Source organism: Pieris napi, chromosome 24 (assembly GCF_905475465.1).
Source record: "Pieris napi chromosome 24, ilPieNapi1.2, whole genome shotgun sequence".
In the NCBI taxonomy this organism is placed as follows: Eukaryota; Metazoa; Arthropoda; class Insecta; order Lepidoptera; family Pieridae; genus Pieris; species Pieris napi.
In genome coordinates this window covers 725,029-747,487 of record NC_062257.1, presented here as the reverse complement: position 1 = coordinate 747,487, position 22,459 = coordinate 725,029, and the positions used below count along the sequence as shown (strand labels likewise).

At 35.1% G+C, this 22,459-nt stretch overlaps 1 protein-coding gene across 1 annotated transcript in view; it reads right to left on the bottom strand.

The window, feature by feature from the left end:
* The window catches only part of LOC125061745, a 102,756-nt gene that overhangs the window by 5,274 nt on the left and 75,023 nt on the right, over nt 1-22,459 (bottom strand). Inside the window, exons 3-8 of the mRNA XM_047667328.1 lie at nt 9,109-9,245; nt 7,377-7,554; nt 4,256-4,398; nt 3,326-3,426; nt 2,371-2,539; nt 964-1,090 (exon numbers count right to left, since the gene is read on the bottom strand). Coding sequence (XP_047523284.1) covers nt 964-1,090; nt 2,371-2,539; nt 3,326-3,426; nt 4,256-4,398; nt 7,377-7,554; nt 9,109-9,245 — 855 coding nt within the window. The remainder of the gene's footprint in view (nt 1-963; nt 1,091-2,370; nt 2,540-3,325; nt 3,427-4,255; nt 4,399-7,376; nt 7,555-9,108; nt 9,246-22,459) is intronic.

The window sequence follows — 22,459 nt, the reverse complement described above, 5'->3', positions numbered from 1 at the left end:
GTTTATGACCTTATTTTTCGAAAAATGATCTACTATATGCAACTTTACAGAAATTGGTTAAAGTTAAATTAGATAAAGTTTAACAAAAGGCTTTTATTATCATAGACATGAATACAAATACAATTATTTCATTTTAACTTATTACTGTACTACTATGTAGTACTAAGATTATTACGGAATTTCATTAATTGTAATAGAATTATTAGTATTACTATCATTGTTATCGTTATTATATATTTTTGTTACTAATGGCTTCGAATCTCTTCGGATCAACCGTGGTAGGGACAAGAAAAAGATGGCGCGTAACCGAAAAATGTGACAAATGTGTGTAAATTTTTTTCCAACGCCGATAAAGAAGTTTGACTTCAAAAAGCAACATGGCGCGTAACCTGCTACAAAATTTCTCCCATACGTCGATAACGGAAAAATGTGACGCGTAACGAAAAAATGTTACACTAAATTTTTTTCCAACCCCGATAAAGAAGTTTCACTTCAATAATAAAATAAACAAACGTGTGGCACTCGGGGAATGCCGCGGTACAGTATTTGTTTTTCTTTGATATTATTTCAATCTATGTACCACTCTACCAGACTCAGACTAAAACGCCTATATAGTCTGTCTCACTCTAACGCATACCGGCTGCACCGGCCGCGCTCACGCTACGTCACCGATCTCGTCAGAGAGATGGGAATGCGCAGTATGCGTTTTGTCCCACTCTAACGCGTATTTTCCGCACCTATATTACGTCATCGTGTGTTAGGTTTTTTTCGTTACGGAATTTCTTGATTCGCTCAAAGCCCGCGATAAAATCTATGCAATAGCTTAAAATTCCCATTCGGTTCGTTCAAGTGTGTCATGCGTGTGTGCTGTGGTTGTAATTGGCCCTAGCTCAGCATTATGCTGTTATGCTAATTTGTGGACAAACAGATCAAACACATTTTAGAATTCCTGTATGATTTTACCTGACATAAACAATCATTGTAGGGTAGAGTTTCGATTCCTATCGCCTCCATCCTCTGCATCTGCTCCTCGTAGAAGTACTCCAGCTCATACATAGAGATGAAGCCATCTCCGTCGAGGTCCATACATCTGGGGATTATCATATTTATTTATAAATACAAAGATAATTTTTTTTGAAGTTATACTTCATTAGGCACGTTAGGCAAAAATATCAGTAAATTTTTACAAAAAACCGACACCCTGAATATCTGTTCAAACGTCGGTAAAACAGGCTGCTAGTTGGCGCTTGCTCTGTTTTATCGACAAGTTGCATTGTCTGTCATGGCGTAGTGTTTTTCAGAATCGTGTTTATTACCAAAATATTGATTTCTATACGAGAAAACCCGTTCCAATGTGATAAAAAACATAGTGTTTATTGTAAAATATCATGATTAGTATATATTATATCGTTTCGATTGGAAGTGACCATTAAAATGGACAAGAAAAATGCAATTCGGAGAGGGAAACGTCCCTTTAAAGTGCTCGAAGAAAATTGTTACATCAAAGAAGCATAACTTCTAACGCGTGTACATAAGTACACACACGTTTTTTTTAATTTTATGATTCTGTAATGTTTTTGTACAAGTGAACGGTCTTTCTCTAATACATAATCTTTATCGTGATATTGTTAATTCATCTAGATAGTAGCTAATTACGTATATAATTACGTATTTATTTTGTAAGAGCTTTCACGTTAGATCACATAATCTAATAAGATATTTTAATAATATTATATTAAGTAAATAATTATGTGTTAGCGGACTAACGCCATCTTGTAGCAGAAACCTATATAAAGCGTGGCAACACCGGCGTTGACTCACTTTTATTTCGAGACTTCGTGCGGAACGGACTTGTTACTAACCTAACCTCAGTAGATTTTAAAAAGTCTAAAGTACCTACACGTTCTAATCTTTTGTGTTTACTAATATATGTATATGTTTCGGTAATATATTGCCCCAAAGTTACCGAAATGAGATATGCAGATAATATACAATATATTTTTATGGTCAGTTTTTTTCTCATTGTGTAATGTATCGTGTGTTGTTGTATATGCATACTCTGTGTTTTTTTATTGTATTTATTATAATCTGTATGTACTGATAGTGTGGCTTTTAAATATATAATCAACTCCAAAATTTACTACAATTTTTAAAAAGAATATTTAATTTGTAAGATAATAAAATAAAGTGATAATGTTGGTTCCTGTGTGCCTATGATGCTGGTTTATCCTCGCTGTATTGCGAATACTTATTCGTTGAAAGCACCAGCTTTGGGGCCACCGGTACCACCAGGCGCCACCATCTTTAATTAGCTGTGCACTTGAACCTCACGACCCTAGAGTCCCTCAAAGGGAACAAAACAAAACTCACCTAAACCAATACTCGATGGCCGTGGGATGGCTTTTGTCCTCTTCAGCGAGTAGGAACCACACGAACTCGGTGTAGGACATCCGTGGCTCACCTCGGGGGGTCAGGCGGTTCTGGTTGCCACGCGTGACGCACCCAGAGAGGACACGCTCTATCATGCGGCTGGAGAGAGCTGGAATTGTATGATGAAGATTATTTATTGGCGGAGCACCTTAACACTGAGGTCGTATGCGGAGAAACCTGGCAAAACATGTTCATGTATTTGTAAGATTAGCTTTTAAGTTTTTAGTTTGTTATTTTTTTTTTGTATTACTTTAGATTAAGGATTCTGCACTTCTCGCACGCATCATGTTAATTTTTTCTCTTAACTAGGGTTGCCTGGAAGAGATCACTTATTAGCGATAAGGCCGCCCGTTTCGCCCCTTATAATTTTTAGGCTGATCACCTACTTGTCAAACTCAAATTAACTTTATTCATATATGCAACCAAGTACACTTATGAACGTCAACAGAAAATATGTTAAATTGATTTAAATTTACTACCAGTTCGTAAGTTAAGGGCGTAAAGGCAAGAAACGTTCCGCCACTGTTTTTAATCGCCAAGTATTGTCATACTAATTGTTTGAACTGGAGCATTTTCTTTTTCGATTTAGCGAACTGTGGAATCGGCTCCGGGGGGGGGGGGGGGGGGGGGGTTTTTATTCCCTCAGAGATACGACCTCCAAATGTTAAAAAAGCGAGTCTACTCCTCCCTCAAAGGCCGGCAACCCACTAAAAATGGGTGTCTATGGGCTGCGCAGACTGCCCATTTTTGGTCGTCCCGCAAGCTCGTTTGCCCCCCCCCCCTATTTTATATAAAAAATAAAGCAAATCAATCCCAAGGATTAGGATCATTTAAATTTTTTCGTCAAATTTATAAAAAGCTTTATTGATTTATTTATGTTTAACGAAGTATTTACCATGGTCGTTGTGCCTGGCGAGGTCGTGTTTGTCGATGAAAAGGTCGTGGTCTTTGTCCAGCTCCCAGAACTTGCAGTAGATCACGTAGAAGTGCTCATAGCTGGAATGTATAAATAGGTAATTACCTAGCGAACTTGACTTGAGCTCTGTTATGCGAATAAAAAAAAGTGTGTGCGTACAAAGTACACATGACAGAAGTGAAACGTCTTTGGCAAACTAATTTTTAAGTCTTGTTCATATTTATACAAATCTCAAAATTTCCAAGACTTACAGGGAGTTAGGAATGTTAGGAATTTAATGAATTTTGCATAAAATATAAAATACTAATATTTCATAAATTCTTTTTAAGGAATTTTTATTTTAAAAATAGAATTTCTATCAGGTAATTTGCCCTTCTCACTCTCTCTCAATCGCTCTCTCCCTTTTCTTTGACAAAAACGATGCACATCTTCGTGACGTTCCGTAAAAATTTTACCCTCATGCGCCTATAGAAGTTTCACTTAAAAAAAACAACTAAAATTCAAATAATCAAAAGTGAGGATATCTCAAAAATTACTGAACAGATTTCGATATTACTTAGTTTCCGATAGATTTGTGGACAAACACTTAGGACATTTATTTATTTAATAGAACCTGCAAATGGGTAGGACGAATCTTGATGTTAAGTACCCATGGAAACTTAATGCTCGAGGGCTCGCAAGTGTGTAGACGGCCTTAATTTTAAGTTGTTTACACACAATATAGAACATATTTGTAATTTCTACATTACAAAAAAATTATTATGATTAAATAGTGTTCAAGAGACTGAAACATCACGATGACAGCTAACAATTTGACATTGATTAATCTAAACCATATTAACGCCATCTATTGGCGCAAAGTTGTAACATTTTTTTGTTTTATTAGAACCTAATTCTCCAAAGAAATACCTAAAATATTGTGTAACTTGGTTGATGTCCTCTTCATCCTCTAGAAGCTGGATGACTTGGAGGAAGTTGGACCTTCTGAGTTCTGGGATCGATATCCTGCCAGACCACGATCGGTTCACGCAGTAGAATATCCTGGCGATCACCTGAAGTTAATCAAAAGTAGTTTTTAATATGTTTGCGTACTTACTAACTTAAATTATATATATTATAACAATAAAATTATAATAAAAATAATAGAAATAAATCCTAAACATTATACATTGAAATAAATAACTAACCTTAACATAAACTAAAATATATTATTAAAAGGAGTCCCTTTAGGCAAGGTTCCGAAGATACTGGCAGCGTTCCCCTTTTGATGAATGAAAATATTAAACACATTTATTTTTTATTTATTCTACTATATACTTCGTTGTATATACAGAAATATAATACAATTGACATAATTAAATACAAAGCTGGCTATTTAACTAAGCAATACCTAATTCGGCCGTTGGTTGATGGTGTGAAAGTGAAGCTGCACATTCGCGGCATATTCGCCAGATGTGGACGCACCCTTATACAATACAAATTAGATAAGGGATTAGGTTTTTGCCACGCACTATGTGGAACCAGCTGGCCACTGAAGTATCTCCGAACCAATTCTTCGTAGGGTCCTTCACGAAAAGAGCGTAACAAATCTTAAAAAGCCGGTACCCGCGAGCGTTCTGGCATTGAGTGTCCATGGGCGGTATCAATTAATATCAAGTGACAATCCGTTTGCCGTCTGTTCGTTAAACTGCTACTTAACTCTGAATAACTATAAAAAAACCTTACAAATTAATACCAAAGCGTAAAGCTAACAAATGAAAACGTGTTTTAAATATGCAGAAACTGGAAATTTTACATTTTCCCGACAAAAGCATAATGCATTGTTGAAATCTTTTATACTGTGCAACAATGTGTCACCTACTCTACATTGTAATTTGCTCTGTGCTTGCTAATTTTCTATTTATATTAAAAGATAAAATGTCGTTAATTAAAACTTAAATATAACAATCAAATATATATAGTATTTAGGTCCAATTTTCTTAACCTGCATAGTAATAATAACAATAATAAAAATAAAATTAAAAAGTTTGGTCCCAGTGGCAGTGTACCTTTAACGCTGGCAGCATTCCCTCGCTGTATTGCGATACTTATTGGCCTAAAGGTCTAGATACCAGGCCATAAACTCAAAAAAAAAAAATTGCGATACTTATTCGTAAAGGAATGCACCAGCTCTGGGGTCACCAGTACTATCTACCAGGCATCAACTTAAACCTTTAATTAGCACCTGTGCACTTGAATCCCATGTCCCAAGAGTCTATACTCCAAAGGGAACAAAACCGAAGTTGGAGGAAAGACTCTTCAATTTAATACTCTTGCTAAACTAATCTTAAAAGATTAGTTCTTAAAACAACCTTAAAAGATTAGTCTCTGTAATCTGTGGCGCCGTAAGCCTAGATGTTTTAAGATCTATTCTTTCACCGATCTTCCGAAATTATTATTACCAATTGTTGTAGCAGGGGCCTCATAGCCTAGCGGTCTTATTAAGTGGCACCGGGTTCGATTCCCGGTTCGAGGGCAAGTTTTAATTTAATTTAAATTTGTTCTCGGCCTTTGGGAGGGTTGTGCGGTACCGGGCGAGTGCCTAAACCGTACATGGAGGACACGGTCGAATTTTAAAGACAAGCACGAATTATAAAAAATCCTATACTTGACGCTGGCTAATGCACAAATCGTGCCAGAGCCATAAAAAAAAATAAAAAAAAATTGTTGTAGTTATTTTCTATTCTCACAGTGACAGTGACAAAAGAAATTTTATTTTAATAGAAAAAAACTATGAACATAACAGGTAAAAACTGCCTTAAAAAACGTCTCATAATCTGCCCTGATGATTGATGAAACTCAGCTGTCTCAATGGTAAATGCGGTAGAAGATGCAGAGAGACCCCACAATGTAAGGGGATTAAGCCGCTGGGAAAGTGATCATCAAAGATTCGCAAATGCCAAAAAAAAAAAAAAAATACTCCAGAACTGGTCCTGGCTCTAATAGGTATATTCTTAATTCTGGTCTACTATTAGAATTACTGTGCGAAAGATTAAGTGTAACCCAGAGAGGAAAGAGGCATAATAAAGAAAAGAAGAATTGATAAAATTAGTAACAATTAAGAGATAAAACAGGGTTTGCTGACGTTGTGTAAAAAACAAAAGTACTAAAATGGAAATGGGCTGGACATACCATAAGAGGAGCAGAAAAATGGAGCAAAATTGTTACACTATGGCAACCAAGAGGCCATAAAAGAAACAAAGGTAGGCAATTTAAGAGGTGGGCCGATGAAATCGTGGAAATGGCAGGAAAGACTAAGACCTGGACGAGATTGGTTTACCATAAGGAAGAATGGAGGACAATGGGGGAGGCCTTTGCCCGTAGGCACACAGAATCAGTTATCATCTTTTATATATATAAAAGAAAGTCGTGTTTGTTACAACACTTATAACTCGAGATCGGCTGGACCGATGTTAGTTATGTCTTTTTTGATGGATTTTTCTCCACTCCGAATAGCAGAATAAGTAATAAAATATCGGATAAGTTATCGAATAACAATAAATTAATTAATTAATTTTACGAATGCACACGGCATGTGGTGACATTTGTTGACAAAACTACGCATCATTTTACGTCGAATTCGTGTCACTTCAAGAAATTCCGAACTTGAGGTAAATGAGGAGATGCATAACCAGGCTTTGATCTTGATCGAAAACATGTGTTACCTCATCAAAAAATGTTGTAAAGCAGAAAGTGCTTTAACATGCAGTATCGCAATATTGGCGTTAGAGAGAAGAGGCCTAATGTGTAAAACTGCCATTCTTCTTTTGCAATGGCAAGCAATAAAACATTTCTCTATTTGCAAAAAAAGTTATCACCTTAATGAAATCCTAAAATAAGTTTAACTAAAGTAACAACGATATTATTATTAAGGCGGAACGAAGTTAGCCGGGTCAGCTAGTAGATTAATAAAAATAACAGTTATAATGTATATATTTTGTGTTCTGATATAAGGCTATAAATAAATAAATAAATAATTAGAATTACTTACAGTATGAACATATCTTGAGTGGAACTCCGTGGCTTCCTTCAAGAAGGAAAGGCCGGGATGTGTATCCACAACATCCTGGACTAAAGGAACGAAGTCCTCTGGCGAGAGAGTATTGCTTTTGCCTCTTGTTAAGATGTACACGAATCTTGAAGCTTGGTCGTGACACGTTGTACTCATTCTGAAAAAGAAGGGTTTTTATTTATGACGCAATACAGCTGACATAAAGATATAGCCAAAGAAGGAATATATAATATACAAAACGGTTCAAACATTTACATAAATACATATAGTAATACCTAATTCAGGTTTTGTGTGATGGTGTGAAAAAGAAATATACAAACATGCTTATAATTTTACTATAATTTTAATTTTACATTTACTGCCAGTTCTCAAATCATGGGCGTAGAACGGAGAAGAACTGGCAATAAACTCTCCGCCACTCTTTTTAATCGCCAAGTTTTTTCTTTTACACAACGTTTGTAAAGAGCTGCAACCATTACATCATGTTCCACATGACATCTTAAGTAATTAATAATAATGAAATAAATTAAAAACAAAGATTTGTCCTCTATCAGCAGGAGGCATGGTGTTAATAGGAGCACGCACTTACATTCTCGTGGGAACAACACGCAAATACATAGTCGAAATAACTAACACTTTTTATTCTAGTTTAAAATTTGAGATCTTTTTTTTTTAATTTAGCTTATGCTAAAAATATCACTATCTATATAGTATATTATTTATTTCCCAACACAAAAATATACAGCATTTACAATATTCTTAATAGTAATAATGATTAAAAAAATAAAACAAATTTAAAAAGTTTGGTCCATGTGGCAGTGTACCTTTTTGTGCGTTATTAAAAGAAAATATTAAAATAGCAAGTAAAAGAAAAATCTTAAGTGAAAAATAAGACTTAATTGGAATGATTTTTCAAGATACAGCCTACTTTCTTTAAAAGGCTTTTAGCTTATTAGATTGCGCTTTATTTAAATGAAGGTTTATATTTTAAGCTCATTTCTAGATCTTAAATAAACTAAGTAAAATATCTAGAATTAAACAAATACAAGTTTTATTTTAAAATCTTTGAGATTCCAACAAAAAATACAGTGGACTTTTGACATATTATGTCAAAATTAGCCTTAAATTGCCACTTTGACTTTTTTTTTGTAATAAGAGGCAGGCGGCTCATCTGACGTTAAGTGATAACGCCGCCCATGGACAAACACATTGCACACGCAATGCGTTGCCGGCCTTTTAAGAATAGGCACGCTCTTTTCTTAAAGCACCCTAAGTCGAATTGGTTCGGAAATACTTCAGTGGCCAGCTGGTTTCACATAGTAGTGGTGCGCACTTTTATAAAATACTAGCTGACCCGGCAATCTCAAATCTCAATCAAATATGGGTAATATTATTTCTAGGAAACATTTTTATTAACATTAATAAAAATAGGGGTTGATCGTAGAAGATAGATGAAAATTAAGGGTTGTATGTATTTTTGAATGCTGTATCATAAAAAAAGGAATAACAAAAAAAATTAAAAAAAAAAAAGTTTTGGGGTGGAGACCCCTTATTACTTAGGGCTTTGAAAGATAGCTGATAGTAGCCGATTCTCAGACTTACTGAATATGCATAAAAAAATCATAAGAATCGGTCGAGCCGTTTCGGAGGAGTATGAGTACGAAGATAGTGAAGATAATTTTATATATATAAAATGTATAATAATACTCACTCTCTCCAAAAGTCTATGAATTTGTGACCATCCACTGGAGCGTGGAGGTTCTGCTGCGTTGCAAGGAACAAAGGCATCTTCCAGTATAGTGGGCACTCGCAGGCTTTGACTATGTGTTTGAAACTCTCCCGAGGAACCTTTAAAAATATAGTTAAATTATAATATATATAGAAAATACATTAAGAGTTAAAAATTAATTAATATCCAACTTCGATTTTGTTCCCTTTGAGGTAGAGACTCTTGGGCCGTGGGGTTCAAGTGCACAGCTAATTAAAGATTAAAGTTGGCGCCTGGTAGGTAGTACCGGTGACCCCAGAACTGGTGCTTTCCTCGCTCAACGAATAAGTATCGCAATACAGAGAGGAACTGCTGCCACCATTAAAGGTACACTGCCACAAGGGGACGTCCATAAATTACGTGAGGTGTTTAAGGGGGGGAGGGGGTCAGCCAAATCTCATTTAATCTTACGTTGGAGAGAGGGGGGTCTCGGCAAATATCACGCAATTTTTTTTCTGATTGAAATTTTTTTTTAGGAAAATGGTTGACCCTAAAGGCCATCTCTGCAACTTCCCGCTAACTCCATACCTAAACGCTCAACATTTTACTTATTTTGTTTTAGTCGAAAATAAAAGCACGAAGCAATTTTTTCTTTCTTTTTACAATAACAATCCAACGCGTTTACTTAAGAAACCCACATTTTGAAAAATCTCACGTGAGATTGGGGGTTGGGGGAGGGGGTTGAATAAAATCTCACGACATCTCACCAGGGGGGGAGGGAGCTACAGAAAATTAAAAAAAAACACCTCTAGTAATTTATGGACGCCCCAAGGACCAAACTTTTTAAATTAGTTTTTTTTTCTATTTGTATTGAATGACCTTGTGTTAGAATATATATAATTGTATTAAAGTATATATAATTTATTGATATTTACAGTATGAAGATCCAAGTGATTTTTTGGGTTTTTCGAAGAAAGTAAAAAAAATATTAAAATGATCACCCATGAAACATGACAAATTGTGTAACAAATCAGCAAGTGTACACGAACAAACAAACAAAATCAAAGTCAAAATCATTTAGGTAACACAATGTACACTTATGAACGTCAATAAAGAAATATCTTCAGCTTTGAATAATATAATGAATGACAATATAAATATAGTTAATTTCAAAAGTAAAGCGTCTGAAAGCGATAAATGTTGTACATTAACGACGCGATGAGTAAGTGTTTTCACACTAAGTGACCTAATTTGGGAAATTAACGTTATGATTTTAATATTAAGTTGTTTAATTATAAATTTTGCTTTAGCTGGTACGTTAAAATTTGCTGTTAATTATAAAATAAATTGATTCAATAGTTCTTCTTTAAACTAAGTCAATATATGACCCGGCTCGAAGGACCAATTGTATAAACAGAAATAAAAACAGACGCAAAGGAAAATCAAATTTAACATCATCAGGGTCTGTTTAGATTGTCATTCTCTTTTTATGTGCGCAATTAAAAATAATAATACACAAGAACAGTGTTTTCTCCTTAATGATGTAAGTAGTGTTGGACATTATGTTATTTTTAAATTACTTATTACTCTAGCTAGATCGTAATGTTAAATTGTCTTTGTCCAGAGACAAGTTATAAAAAAATGCGCCATAAAAAAAATCAGTGGTGCTACAACCTCTTTTGGTGTAGGGCCTCAAATTTCTGAATCTGTTTCATGATCATTTTTCAATCTAATAGGCAAGTAGGTGATCAGTCTTCTGTGCCTGAAACGCCGTCGACTTTTTGGGTCTAAGACATGTCGGTTTCCTTCACCGTTCGAGCGAATGTTGCGCACATAGAAATAAAGTGCACAGCCGGGGATCGAGCCTACGACCTCAGGGATGAGAGTCGCACGCCGAACCCGCTTGGCCAAAACTGCTCAATTAAAACTTGTACAAAAATAAACATCGTGAAAGAAAGTCTAAAAATTGAAGTGGTGCTGAAAGTTCAACACTACTCAAAATAAATATTGTCAGTTCAGAGCTGATCTTACCACGATAAATGATCCATCCAACACAATTTTTTCCATTCATATCATAAGTTCCGGAGAATAAATATTATGTGTGTGTATCTAATATACCACAAAGAAATATACAGTATTTAAAATATTTACATACATAGTAATAATAATATTAATTATTAAAAATTAATAGATAGAAAATTAAACAAATTTAAAAAGTTTAGTCCCTATGGCAGTGTACCTTTAATGCTAGTAGCGATTCCTCGCTGTGTTGCGATACTTAATCTTTCAAGGAGGAAATCACCAGCTCTGAGGTCGCCGGTACTATCTAACAGTCGTCAACATAAATCTTTAATTAGTGCCTGTGCCCTTGAACCCCACGGCACAAGAGTCTCTACTCCAATGGGAACAGAATCAAAGTTGGAGGAAAGACTCTTAAATTTGATTATTATTTTTATCGATTAAAATTTCGCACGTAAAACTTTCATGTGTACCTCAGGGAGGAAATCTAATACCTTCACGTATAAAGTGATACTTAGAAAATTAACATTGTAATTTGAATGCAGTTTGCAACATTCATATGGGCATTGGACCGTTGTGTATTCCATTGCAAAACAGAACCTTATATGTACGTAATAGAGACTAGAGTTGCAAGTGAAAGGAGTCTCTTGGGTGGGCTGTCGACTTCCGCCATTATGTATATAGGGCGTGATGACATGTGTCATTGACGGAGCGTAAACAGTGTTGCTATATTTTACTAATGGTCTAAGATCCCGCTATACACCTTCACCGAGATGCTTATTTAATGAAACTTATTTTATATATAATTTAATATGTCAATAAATATAATCCATATGGGTTGCCAAGCAAATTTCAGTCCAGAGTATTTTTAATTCATATTTAAAAAAAAAATTTTTTTTATAATTTGCATGTAGTACATTTTTTGAACTTTTTTATATGAATTAAAAATACTCTGGACTGAAATTTGCTTGGCAACCCATATGGATTATATTTATTGACATATTAAATTAAATATAAAATAAGTTTCATTAAATAAGCATCTCGGTGAAGGTCGTTGTATAGCGGGATCTTAGACCATAATGGTTATAAGTTATCGTAGTATTGAAACTGTCTTTTTATTTATTTTTTAAAAAATCAGTGGCGCTAAAACCTTTTTAGGTTTCAGATTTCTGTATCTGTTTCATGGTCATTTGTCGATCTAATATGCAAGTAGGTGATCAGCCTCCTGCGCCTGACACATTTCGACTTTTTGGATCTAAGGCAAGCCGGTTTCCTCAAGATGTTTTCCTTCACCGTTCGAGCGGTTAAATGCGCACATAGAAAGTCCATTGGTGCACAGCCGGGGATCGAACCTACGATCTCAGGGATGAGAGTCGCACGATGAAGCCACTAGGCCACTTGCTCATTAATGAATACATACAAAAATTTGTTTGTTAGCATTTCTTAATATGAGTATTAGTTGTGTTAGTATAAGTTGTAAAAATTTTAGTTAGTTTTTTTATCGGTCTAGTATTGCATGTTCTCTTTTAGGGTTAAAACCTCATCCATATTTTTCTATTTCTCTTTTTTTTTCTCTGATTTTTCTCAATGCATTGTTCAGATGATCTTACGTTGAAAGGGCATAATTTGAATTACAGTGACTTTACTGATTGATTGACTAAAGACTGGTAATTGATTTAATGGGCGAAACCTAGAAAATATTGTATATATATAATATACAAAACTCAAATAATAAAACATATATATATATATAATAAAACAGTTTTTGTGGGTGCGATATAATCTATGTATGCCTAGTTATTATGATTGTCTATCTCCAATCACCCCGAGGGCCGAGCCCCTTCCGGGGTTATTGACCTGCGAAAGTAGGTCACGCCTTAACCAGCCTATTTATCTCAAAAAGGACTTAAGTGATAGGTGAAGATACATCTCATACGACATTTTTGTAACGAGTTTTATAGGCTATTGTCACGTGGCGTTTGTGTGACCCAAGTAAGTATTTAATTGTTATATCGGGATTAGGGTAGTACCGACACTAGACTTAGAGTACAAAATATTAGGTCTTTAAATATGAAATTGGCGTTTTGTACGGGAGGAACAAAAAGTAAATTGTTGAAGTTATACTTCTTTAGGCGCGTTATGAAAAATTTATGAGAGTGAAATTTTACAATGCGCGCGCACCGTGACACAAAATTAACAGAATGAAGTTGCCCACGGAAGATGCTACGGCATTGGACATAATTTAAAAACAACATTCGAATAATAATAGAATTTATGCTACACTTAATGTAAGAGAATAATAATAAATATGTATTTATTTAATTTTTCAAATGTAAACTGAACTTTATTATATAATGACTCCTTTTCCAGTCTTTGATTAATTATTTGCAAACAATCAAAAACTATTTTTAATAATGCCAAAGAAGTATAACTTCTTACGCGGGTACATAAGTACACGCACCCTTTATGTATAGATAGTTATAGATAGTTTCATTATGTTAAATATAGCGTAAAACTGTGAAATTGTTATCATATTTATCATTAGGCATATTTTAATTTGAAAGAGATACACCAGTAGATGGTAAGTTCACTTTACGCAGAGCAGATTTTAATTAAAATAAAATAAATGTATAATTAATAATTATCAATTGAAATAGAGATTATTAAATCTTCCAGTATTATCTGGTATAGTACAGGGCTACCTTCAAATGAAAATGTCTCGCGTTTTTGTCAAACTGTTCATGGATTTCTTTTTGTAAGTGTGTCACGCTTGGAAATCTTGGTAATATCCCAATATCAGAACCGTAAAATGGGAACACGCTAGACAAAAGCGTGTCATTACTTGGTAACTGAGAAAGTATCTACTCTATCTAATATATAACATTCTCGTGTCGCGGTGTTTGTGGTTAAACTCCTCCGAAACGGCTCGACCGATTCTCATGAAATTTTGTATGCATATTGGGTATGTCTGAGAATCGGACAACATCTATTTTTCATCCCCCTAAATGTTAAGGGTAGTCCACCCCTAAATATATATTTTTTTATTTTTAGATATTTTTTTCTGTTTTTTTTTGATACAGCATTAAAAAATACATGCAACCCCTAACTGTCACCCCTCTACGATCAACCCCTATTTTTTTTATTATAAATGATATACATGGCAAAACGACGTTTGCCCGGTCAGCTAGTATATAACATAAAAAATTCTCGTGTCACAAAGTTATACGAAGTTACCATACTCCTCCGAAACGGCTTGACCGATTTTTATCAAATTTTATATGCATATTCAGTAGCTCTGAGAATCGGTTACTATCTATTTTTCATACCCCTAAGTGATAAGGGGTGTCCACCGCAAAATATTTATTTTTATATTTTGGACAATTTTTTTGTTTTTTTTTTTTATGATTCAGCATACAAAAATACATTCAACCCCAAATTTTCAACCCTTTACGATCAACCGCTATTTTGTATTATAGTGGATAGTTATTTTTATTGAACTAAAATAATATTTCCTAGACATAATATACATGGCAAAACAAATGTTTGCCGGGTCAGCTAGTTTGTGATATTTTCAATCAACTCTTGATTCGTGGCTTCAATATAACACTATATGTCTAAGTGGGTGGAGTTCAATACATTAGAAACAAGACGGGACTTACAATAGACCTATGGTAGAGCTGCCAATAAACAATAAACTACAAGCTTCCACCTTTTCAGAATGCCAAATCATAAAATGACTGCTTCACGACTGATTTGAGAGCGACCGCCGATGCGAAAACCGCTGTGTGAGTTCGAAAAGTGAGTTACAGAATCGCAAGGCTGGAATGCGCGTGAGTTGCGTGACTGATGCTCGCGCTAGCCTTAGCGGGTGACAGTTCCTATTGTGATTGCTTGCCGTCCACTCTTTTGTTCTCGGTGCTACCCCATTTATTGTTAGAACTATATTTAGTTATTCAATTTAGGCATGTCAAAATGCAAATCTCATCTAAAGATTGCTTAGTTACCAGGTAGTTTACCTCATTGTTAAAAATAGTTTGTTATTGTTAAAACCTTTCGAAACATTATTACTTTAGTTTTATAATTTTTTTAAGTTTTAGTAAATAAAGATAAACAATAAACTACAAGCTTCCACCTTTACAGAATGCCAAATCATAAAATGACTGCTTCACGACTGATTTGAGAACGACCGCCGATGCGAAAACCGCTGTGTGAGTTCGAAAAGTGAGTTACAGAATCGCAGGGCTGGTGAGCAACCCAAGTGCTCTCCAGGACTTGGTTTCTTTGTCCCTAGGGGACATGTGCAACGGCGAAGGCCAAGGTGGTTTGCGATTCCAAGGGCCAGAACCAGTCTGTTGCATAGATCCCCTCCTACTGAATGCTGATTCCACTATCGACATCTTTATAACGGGTGGCGCAAAAGTAATGGCACTAAAGAAAATTTGTTTATTTTGTTTTATATAACGATAGTTTTCATTCTGTTGTTGAAAATTGTGTAGTGAACAAATTGTAAAATACACTGAAAATAAACATGGACCGTTTTACTCCCCAGGACCGTGGAATAATCGTGTCAATGTTCTTACGGAATAAATCATCAGTGATAAAAACACAACGTGAATTTCGTCGACGATTTCCTGCAAGATCACCCGATTTGACGAGTCCAGACTTCTTTCTTTGGCGTTTTTTAAAATCTCGGGTGTATGTGAACAAGCCACAGACTCTCGCAGCTCTAAAAGAAAACATTCATCAAGAAACAAGGAACATATCGCAGGAAGTATTACGGCAAGTTATGCAAAATGTCATAAATAGGGCTCAAATGTGCATAAACTCTGGAGGTCACCATTTAAAAGACATCATCTTTAAATCCTAATGGTACGAAATTTAATGGCACAAATATACATTTAAAAAAACCTAGTTTTCTAATTTATAAAAAATGTTATAGCTGAACCAAATAGGGTCTTTACTTTTGCGCCACCCAGTATGTTCGCAGAGTTCACATTAGCAATATTGTGTATCTTATGTATTTAATATTATATGAATCCACCACCACATAAAAGTTTGGTAGTCCAAACATCCACCTTTATTAATAATTGAAAAGATTAAGTTTATATAGAGGTAATTTCATTGAAATCTGTTAAATAGTTTTCGCGTTCTTCAAAAGTATTGCATGCAAAACATGTGACGACCTCTGCCAAAATATATTAAGATAGTTGGAATCGTAAACTTTGAAATTAATAGATCTGTGCCAAGAATTCGGCTATGACAGAATATCTTTTTCACATTTATGCTTGAATATTGCACACTTTAGGCGTTTAATAAAGGGAAAAAGGGCGCAACAACTTTTTAGGTCTGGGCCTATATAGTCAAGTAGGTTATCAGAAGAACAGGGGGGCAAATGGGTTCAGGTACACCTGACGTTACCATGGACACTCTTAATGTCAGAAGAGTTGCGATGCCTTTTTAGAATTTGTTGACTCTTAAAGGACCCTAAGTCGCATTGATTTGGAAGTACTTCAGCCTTCAAGGGTCTAAGGCATGCCGGTTACCTCACGTTTTCCTTCGTACGTGCGAATGTTAAATGCGCGAATAGAAAGTCCATGGGTTTGTCCATTGGGTCTAAATGAACTTTGGTTCTTTATTCATTGAAGAGCACGCTATCACAGAACAAGTTCGGGGTAAACCCTAGTGCACGGCTAGTGATGAACCAGTCAAACTGCTGGACATCAGCTCTCCCCTAAATTTCCCGTAAGACCAGCGCTTTGCATCTAACGCCGGGTTATCTGTCCGCTTAGAGGGAGAATGTCCAACGCCGACCTTTCCTCGGTCTTCATTCTGAGAGTTTTACCCCATCCGCCATTCGTTTTTCGGGCAATGTGCCAAGCTTATACGCCTTTTTTGCTATGTCAGTGACTTTAGTTCTTATAAGGACCTATTCATTTCTCTGCAGATCACGTGGAGAAACATTTAACAAAGACCACCGTCACGTGAATGTCGAGGCTAGTCAACTAGACACCACGGGCCAGGTGAGAAGATTAAAAAGAACAAAACAGAAAACAGTGGATAAATAGTACACAAGAACAGAGTGTCTTCCCCTTAATAGAGACTGTAAGACATATCCTTTTGAAGTTATACTTCTTTTGGCGCGTTAGGGAAAAATGATGAAAGTAAATTATAGAATATAATAAATAGTAGAATAAATTTTGTGAAAAGATTTTTATCTTGTTACGCCAAAGAAGTATAAATTCTAACGCGTACATACATAAATTCACACACGTTTTTTTTAGTAAATTAGACTTAAATTACTTAGTAGTCTTAAGTTAAGCTAGATCGTAATGTTCCACGTCTCAATGAATACAGATGTATTAAAAAAAATGTAAAGAAACTATGTAATAGCGCAGACTTGCAAAATGCAAATAAAATGCTGTCATAATTTGCACAGCATTGCATCAATCGAGTGAGAACATCGCATTGCAGTGGAGATTTATTACGTCAATTAAATTCAAATAGTTTACCTAATCTCGTTATACCAGTGGCGCTACAACCTTTAATGTAGGCTTTAGATTTGCCAATGGGCGTTCAGCCTCCAACCCGTCATGTCTTTTGGGGGAAGTTGATGTGAGTATTTTTATACATTTTAAATGGGTTTTTTTGGGCAGTGTTGCCCCTGACACATTTTTTTTTAAAGTCGGTTTACGACTTTAATCACAAAAACTCAAAAACGACATATACAAATCAATATTCTATAATATATTCGACACGAAAACATATAAAATGCTTATGTAATAAATACAAAAAACTTTAGAGGTGTCAAGGGACACCCGGATGGAACGAAATTCCTTTCGATTAATTTATATGTTAATTGGTATCGTAACAGTATGATAGATTTTCTCGACACCAATCTTACGACGAAAAAAAAAAAGCCAACATCACGAGGTGTTCCCAGGCGGTCACCCATCCAAGTACTGATCTCGCCCGACGTTGCTTAACTTCGGTGATCGGACGATAACCGGTATATTACAATAGCAAATAGCAAAAAAGTGTCGTGACAACTTTTCGTAAGAATTTTTTCCGTCTAGCCCCCTTTTACAACGCGCGATAAGGAACTTCGTTCCAAAAAGAACAATAACTAACCTTAAAATATATTATTAAAAGGAGTCCCTTTAGGCAAGGTTCCGAAGATACTGGCAGCGTTCCCCATTTGAATAGCTAGACTAATTCTTTGTCCGAGGTAGCTGCCAGCTCTTCGATCTCCTGTGATGTCGGCTAAAAAACTTAAAAGGGTTCCCAAATCTAATTAAAAAATACATTGTAATGTGTATTAACTTAGAATGATTTTTTTTTAAAATTAAATGCCGCTTGGTATTTAGTCAGAATGAATGTTAAATAAATGAAAATAAAGGCATTATAAATTTCGTTCTATTGTGAATAACTGAACCGGGTTATGATTGATTAGTTTAACCAAAGCTAACGACCGACTAAATTCGGTTGATTTAATAATGAATTTCCATTTTAACTTCGTCCAATACAAAGATATATATATATAGTTATATTTTGTATTTAGTCACATATTTTTTTATTTATAGATCTATACTTCGATCTATTGGTATTTTTGAGTTTTCATAAAGGGGCCGTTCATGTATTACGTCAGCAGATTTACTGCAATTTATCCCCCCCCCTACCCCTCTTGTCAGCAAAAGTAATCAAAGCTCTCAAAAATAATTGTACAAAAACGTATTAATTTTTTGTAGCAATCCTCGAAAATGCATTTCGTTTTCAAGCATAGACAATGTGTGTGTAATATGTGTAAACAAGTAAATAATTACTGTTGAGTGTTGACGTAAGCACCAAATAAGAAAATCAAAGACCCCGTGGTTAGTAAAATCAGTGATAACCCTGAAAACCCCCTAAAGTGTTTCTTGTACACTTGGTTTGAAAGTTAAGTTAAAATTTCGATCTTGGAATATTATAGCTTTTTGATATTTCAGTTATAGCCTCGCTTGAGGTAATGATTTAGTTGGTTTGGGAGCGTTCAAGTATTACGTAACGAGTTTTTTTTTTTGGGAGGGGGGGGGGGGTCCTTTTGTAAAACGTTACGATGCGGGCAGGGATTGAATTACGCGTTATTGTTAATATTATTTTCGACTTACACCACATATTAGTAACAAGGTGGTCTCGAAACGTTTTACTGTATGGTAAAGAGTACAGTACTGTACTAGGGTACTGAAAAACGTTACGGCGAGTTACATGGGGGGGGGGGTCAAATAATCTCCAAAAATCGTAGAATCATGCGTTTTTGAAGATTTTTTATTCTGAAAAAAGACCCTCTAATATTCTCCTAAATACTCCTCAAGCCATCTTGATTCCCCCTAAATTTGGAGGGGTTTTAGGTCTAAGATTTCTTTATGTGTTTCATGATTGTCAATCTAATATGCAAGTAGGTGATCAGCCTCCTGCGCCTGACATACGCCGTCGACTGTTTTGGTTTAAACAAAGCCACGTCACAAAGTTTTCTTTCACCGTTCGAGCGAATGGAAAATGCGCATATAGAAAATCCATTGGTGTACGGCCGGGGATCGAACCTACAACTTCGAACGCTGAAGCCACTAGGCCAATACTGCTGTAAGGTCGCATCACCGAATGAAATACTGATACATTAAGATGGATAACGATTAGAGCTATTGAGGTGGAACTAACGCCATCTATTGTCGCAAAATTCTTTGTCACCGAACTTGGGACGAAATTGTCAAGATATAAATACTTCTTTGAATAATATAATTGAATTTGTGAATAATAGAAATGTCTAGACGTTCGTATAAACGCTCAAAGCCTCATGAATATTTTATTATTGGCTGATATACAACAATTGTATCTTTTTCATTTTATATTTATATATCGACGCCTTTTTTCAAAGGCGTTTAAATTAAACTTGGTAGAGTTTACTACTTCATGTACATCAAACTCTCCACCACTCTTTTTAATCGCCAAGTTTTGAGTCATACAAATTGTTTGAACTTGCAAATCAATCCCAAGGATTAGGATGATTTAAATAATCGTCAAAGTAATAAAAAAGCTTTATTGATTTATTTACGTTTAACGAAAGTTTTGAAATACCAAACCTTTCATATAAAAAAACTAGCTGCCCCCACAGGGGCTTTGTTTCTTCTTAGTGTGATTTTACTTAGCCTAACTTTTTAGAACATACCCACTTTTCGTGTTTTCCGGAATGAAGAATTTAGGATTTTCTGTGATTTTTGCTCTATATAAACCTCAGAGTTGAAGTTATAACTTCTTAACTAACAAATAAAAAATAGGGGTTGATTGTAGAGGGTAGATGAAAATGAAGGATGGTATGTATTTTTGTATGCTGTATCATAAAAAAATAAACACAAAAAAAAGTCTAAAAAATAAAAAAAATTGGGGGCACCCCTTATCACTTAGGGGTTTGTAGCCGATTCTCAGAGTTACTGAATATGCATAAAAAATTTCATAAGAATCGGTCGAGCCGTTTCGGAGGAGTATGGGAACGAACATTGTGACACGAGAATTTTATATATTAGATAATGTCTAGGAAGCCGTGACCGACTATTTGCGACCATAAAGTAATAAATTGGATGATACTTGAAAATAGAGGTTCCTCCAGGTAATATCCAGGTTAAGAGCATGTGACCTTTATAGAACATTTAAATTCACTAAATATTTAAAGTAGTTTCGAGAACCTATGAAATTTCAATGTAACATGAGGTTCAACATTCAAATATTATTTATTAAATTATCTAAAATAATGCCAGTTCTCATATAAGGCCACAGAGTGAGAAGAACTGGTATCTCTGTCTCTTTTCTACCGGCTTTTTAAATTAAATATTTATTCATTTTAAATGTACACTTATGTCAGTGTCGAGGTAAGAAAAGCTGTGACTCTAGATTAAAGAAGAAAATAAAAACTCAAAGGTTTCTATGGTAGATAGAGGATATGTGCTGAATTTCACAATTTATATACTACTAGCAGACCGGCCAAGCGTTGCTGTGGCTAAGGTTTTTGTTATATTACATAGCAGTAAACTATTCAAAGGAAACGGTAGGAGAACTTATGTGAAAGGTAGATAGCTTATGTGAAACGTTGGTACTTTTAAAACAGCGCCATCTGTTAGAATTGTAACAAATAATAAACAAATATTTGCAATAAAATAGTATTGCGGGTATAAATTGAGATGTAAGCTATCCTATCTTTTAAATTGGATCAAACTACACACGGTGTCCAAATTTGATTGATATCGGTTCGGTAGTTTAGGAGTCCATAGCGGACAAACAACGTGACACGTAATTATATATTAAGATATATATATATTTTTAAGACGGGCAGGAGGCTCATCTGATGTCAAGCGATACCGCCATGGACGCTCGCAAGCGCGCTGCCAGCCTTTTAAGAATTGGTACGTCTTGAAGGAACATCAGCCGAATTGGTTCGGAAATACTTTAGTGGGCAGCTGGTTCCACATAGTAGTGGTGCGCGACAGAAATCGCCTTTTAACTGAATTAATACGGGTAGAACGAGCACAGTTGTACAATAGTTTTGCTAAGCCCAGTCGACTGAAAGCTGAATATATGAATTCAACTGTCATTCGCAAACAACGAGCTTTAAATCCAGCTTTTAAGTGCAATTTTCAATTAAAAATAATTGAGGTTAAAATTTATTTTTTATAGAAAATTATTTTAGGAATACTATATGCAAAACCGGAAACGCGGATAATTGGTATTTTGTTATAAGTTCTGTGGAACAACCAGAGACTTATTAAATTATTAAAACCACCGAATTTTGTTTAAGAACTTTAGTGAATTTTTAAAAGTTTTTATTATGTTTGTTTATTAAAACCTTACTATAACCAAATATATAGCGTTTACAATTTTCTAACATAGTAATAATAAAAATAATTAAAATTGAATAAAAACAAATTTAAATAGTTTGGTCCAGTGTGCCTTTAACGCTGGCAGCATTTCCTCGCTGTATTGCGATACTTATTCGTTGAGCGAGGAAAGCACCAGTTCTGGGGTCACTGGTACTACCAGGTGCCAACCTAAATCTTTATGCCTGTGCATTTAAACCCTACGGCCCAAGAGTCTCTACTCCAAAGGGAACAAAATCGAAGTTAGAGGAAAGACTCTTATATTTGAGCCGCGCTACCTCAAGCGCCATGCGTTTACTTTAAAAAAACAGTGGCGCTACAACCTCTTTACGTCTTGGCCTCAGATTTCTGAATCTGTTTCATGATCATTTTTAAATCTAATAGGCAAGTAGGTGATCAGCCTCCAGTGCCTGACACACGCCGTCGACTTTTTCTCT